The sequence below is a fragment of the Fragaria vesca genome, linkage group LG6 (assembly GCF_000184155.1).
Source record: "Fragaria vesca subsp. vesca linkage group LG6, FraVesHawaii_1.0, whole genome shotgun sequence".
NCBI classification, from domain to species: domain Eukaryota; kingdom Viridiplantae; phylum Streptophyta; class Magnoliopsida; order Rosales; family Rosaceae; genus Fragaria; species Fragaria vesca.
The window spans coordinates 557,212-561,673 of NC_020496.1; the positions used below are offsets into that span (position 1 = coordinate 557,212).

The window sequence follows — 4,462 nt, forward strand, 5'->3', positions numbered from 1 at the left end:
GGGGGGGGGTAAGGAGTGTGGATTTTTTTTTTTATTTATAAAAAAGATTACAACAAAAACCCTCGCGCTACACCACCTTAGAAAAATCAAGTTTGAAGACGGGAGACGAGGACAAAGGAATAGAGTACAACCAGACAGATTGGTTAGCCAATGTATGCCCTAGAGAGGCTAAACTATATGCTAAGAAATTGGTTTCGCGCCATACATGATGAAAAGAGATTGAACTAAACTGTCTGACAAGAAATTGGATGTCTTGAATAATACTTTTGATATGCCAGGTGTTGAAAATTATGTAATAATATCTAATATTAATGAAAATAAAATTACTCATGACATTTCCATTTGAAAGGGTGTGTCTTTTTAAATAGGTGTCTTTAGGAATAAGTGTATCTTTTCAAGAAGATAAGTGAACGGACATGTTGGTTCACTTAAGGTTTTATATAAACCCATACTCATATCTCCTTAAAGATAAGATCAAGAATTATCAATTCTTCTAAAAGTCTTGTTCGTGTCAAAAGAGTACAAGATACAATTTATGGTTCGCTAGAGTCCAAAATTGCAGTGCTTCTATTTTGGATCATCGATTGTTGTATTCTACAAGGTGGACGCCCATCGAACTACAAGCATAAGGGTATGGGCGAAATCTGTCTTTAGTCAAGTGCATTTATGCATGCCTCAATCGGGATATATATCAAGTCAGTTTTTCCTTTCCTTATACTACTTTTATAAGATTCATACATAATTTCACTCCAATATTAGGATTGATTCACTACTTTTAATCCTTGATGTATGTTGATTATATTTCATATATTCTTTATTTAAATTTGTGTTAAATTTATTATCGTATATATGATTGTTCCCCAACACCAGGGGTAGAAGTATGACCATTCAAAGCATGAATAGGCAATTGCGAATCTCCTTCCACCATAATAGATTGAGCAATGTGTTGGGATAACAAAAGAAGGTCATCACGAAGAGCCACAACTTCTGCTACGTACCTGGATATCCATATGACCAAGTTTTTTACTCATGGCCAAAATAGGGTTTCCAGACTCATTCCGAACTACAAATCCAGCAGTAGCAAGAGCCGGGGGATGAACAGAACCATCAAAGTTTGCCTTGAGTATGTTGGGAGGCGGGGAATGCCACTTGATATTATGCATGTTAACATGAGGACTAGGAGGTTTCATAGGATTAGCTCGAAGAAAAGCTTGTAGAATTTTGGCAGCACCAAATGCAATAGAGGTTGGGATGGGTTCGTGTTGTTTAAAGACAAGGCCATTGCGAGCCTTCCAAATAGCATGGCAAAGCATAAGAATTTTTGGTAGCAAAAGAAATTTATTAGGATGATTACGGACATAGTCTAACCAATCAAGGAAAGAGGTATCTGGAGAAAGGGGATTAATGGAAATTCCAGAAAGAATCTATGCATGAGTAGTCAACGGACACTGAGCAAAAAGATGGGTAACTGTTTCAGAATGAGTATTACAGAGAGGACACAAAACAGGTATATCCGGGTTAAAACGATAGAGTAAGGAGCGTGGATGTTATGAGTGAGAATTGTTATGAATGGTAAAAGGATTCATTATTCTTGGTTAAAGACTTAAATCTATGTGACATGGTGTGTATATAGATGAGCCAATAGAAAAAATAATTCACACCACTTGCAAAAGTTAGGGAATTTCCCTATAAATTTGTTCCCCCTTGTATATGATGATAATGGGTTCTTTCTTCTTTTGCAAGGTTATAATGTCGCATGTGTTCGAATCTTCAATTTTCTCCTTCTTCTTCGTCAACCTCCCCCTTATCGAAAATTAGATAAACCGTCTGATAATATACACTTTTGACATCCGAAAGAGGGTAAGGAAAAGATGTCTTGAAAGAACCTAACACACTAAGGCACGTTGTTTGTGCTTTTAACTTTGAAGTTCTTAATTTTATAGGAACCAAAGCCTCTCGTTGAGATTGAAAGGAAACATTGAATCATTTGAGTATCGATCTGTTCATGGAAACTACTCATTGCAAGGAAAATGTCCTATACACATCTGCAAGTTCCACGTACAAATAATCTTACTTCCCAAAGTAGCGTACATATATCATCATATATAACTATATAAGACACTTTTGTACAATATGATCCTTTGTTTGATGTAATGAAAAGAAAATTGTGAAACATTTAATTGTTCAACCTTTCATCTCTATATATTCTTTCTACACTTTCTCTTTGAAAGACTCTTTGAAAGAGGACATGACAAAATAAACTTTACATGAAAATCCTTCTTATCTCCTCCAATTTTGACAATTTTTTCCTCTGATCATTCTGTCACAAAAAAGGAAGACCATGACATCTCGATCTGTTAAATTTCTTCGAAAGCTCAAGCCGAAAGTTTGTTCGATCCCTTCGATATGTGTATATATTTGTTCACGTACTTCTCGAAGCTAGGATCGATCATACCGCACAACCTAAGCCTTTGGCTTCTGAACCTTTCATGATTCTCAGCCTCTTGCATGAAGTGAAGAACATCTCCCATGGAACATCTCCAAGAAGCATCCAGTCCCCATCTTTGTCTTCATAAGTTGGCACAAACTCGGATCTGTTGTTGTACCCTAGTTCCTTCTCACAATATTCACCAACCTTGAACTTGAACATCTCCTCCAAGGCCTTGAGCAGCTCTGGATATCCTTTGTAAACCTTCAGGTCCATCTTTCTCAGGTAAGGAGCTCCATCCATGCTGACTTTCACGAACATCCCACCGCTTTCTCCCTCGGTTTTCTTCGCCTCGAAACAGTTTTTCCGGTATGATTTCACCGGTGGCCATCCAACTACTTGTGCTCTGAAAACCAAACGTACAAAAATCATATTAGTACCATATTCGTAAACAAAGGATTATACGATATTAGCTCATCTGCATGAACAACATGCGTTTATAAGTCATGATGGTCGGTTGCTTACTTGGAAGGAGGAGGCTTGGGAGCTGAAGAAGCATTGGACTCATGCTCAACTGGCAATGCTCTTTTGTTGTTGGTCTTTTGTTGCTCGGTTTCCTTGGTGCCGGGGAGGCCTAATCGGAGCTCGGTGGCTTCAAGGTTGAGATCTTCTGCTTGGAATGCCATAGCTAACTTTGGTTGGGTTTTCTGATGAAAATATGTTGCAGAATGTTGATGACCTTCTTCACAAACTTTGATGATGGTTCTTCTTCTTCTTCTCTCTGTATTGTGCTAATGAGATGCAGATTGAAATGTGTGATAGACCAAATGAAACTCACAGGTATTTTATAGATACGAGTCTTGGAGGAAAATGATGGAAGTCGTAAAGGCAAAGGGCCTTGTCTATGGGACTCATACAGCCCCCACATGCTCTTGTTTGCGCGTGCATCCCACATTACGCGTTTCCGTAATTAGTAGGTATAACAATTTTAAAAGCTTCCTGCTTTAGTTTCTTTTCTTTGGAGTTTCACACTACCTACTATTATGGATCATGTCTTCAAAGGGGAATTCATCTAGTCAATAGCATAATGGATGATGTTTAATTATGTAATCTCTTAATGAAGCTAGTGGCACAAAACCACATTCCTATAAAAAAAATTATCTAGTTAACGAATCATTAGAGATTAGAGATGAACTTGGTAGTTTGATTAACTGGGATTTTACTACATTACGAGAATAGAGAAAGAATTCGTGAGAGTGAAGTCGAAGATTGTACTTAGACTGACAATGTCAAAAAACATAATCAACTGTCGAATTAAACTGAAATGGTCGATGCTGCTAGATTTATACTCGACAGTCTAACTTGCATAATTGAATATCTTACTGTGATGAATTTATAAGACGAGATCTGAATATCACACATTTTCTACTTAATCGTTAACCACAATTGTATCTAAATGATAGAATCTCGAGAAATTACCATCAAAATACTCGTGTGTGTGTGAACGCAAATAAAAGGTACTAATTTTGTTAAATCTACAAGTTAAAGAGAGTAGATGTCACGCACTATAAGATAGCGTGGAGGGGTAGTTGAACACAGACATGGGCAGCTATGGTGTTTGTAACAGCAGCGGCACATTTGAGGCGGTTGTCCTTTCATTTTGGGACAAACTTGGGACATGCCTAAGCCGCCCATATGGAAGACTTTGATTTTTCTAATCCAACGACCAGAATCAAACAATCTGATTAATTTCTGAGCGTCTGATCAGTTGTGTACAGGGTGGGTGGGATGGTATGCACCCCCATGTGACCCGGGCCCACGTGGGGTGTGTCGTTGATGGGCAAGGCATGGTTTGGCCGTGGCTTTAATTAGGGCTAAAGTTAGGGCAAGGGTTTCTGTGTGACCACTGACCATGTGGGTATGGGGAGCTCCATGAGCCATGGCCTGGATCCTCTCCGTTTGTTTCGACTCCACCGTAATTTTCATTTTTCTATTACCCAATTTCTCCTTCTTCCTTCTTTTTTTTTTTTTTTT

General features: G+C 38.2%; 2 protein-coding genes across 2 annotated transcripts in view; one reads left to right on the forward strand and one right to left on the reverse strand.

Annotated features, from left to right (window-relative positions):
- The window catches only part of LOC101311209, a 57,618-nt gene that overhangs the window by 1,293 nt on the left and 51,863 nt on the right, over positions 1-4,462 (forward strand). The window lies entirely within an intron of this gene.
- LOC101306057 (auxin-responsive protein IAA4-like) lies at positions 2,127-3,248 on the reverse strand. The gene is made up of 2 exons (XM_004302008.1): positions 2,954-3,248; positions 2,127-2,834 (listed from the first exon to the last, which is right to left on the reverse strand). The coding sequence occupies exons 1-2, from the start codon at positions 3,112-3,114 to the stop codon at positions 2,450-2,452; spliced, it is 546 nt and encodes a 181-aa protein (XP_004302056.1). The 5' UTR covers positions 3,115-3,248; the 3' UTR covers positions 2,127-2,449.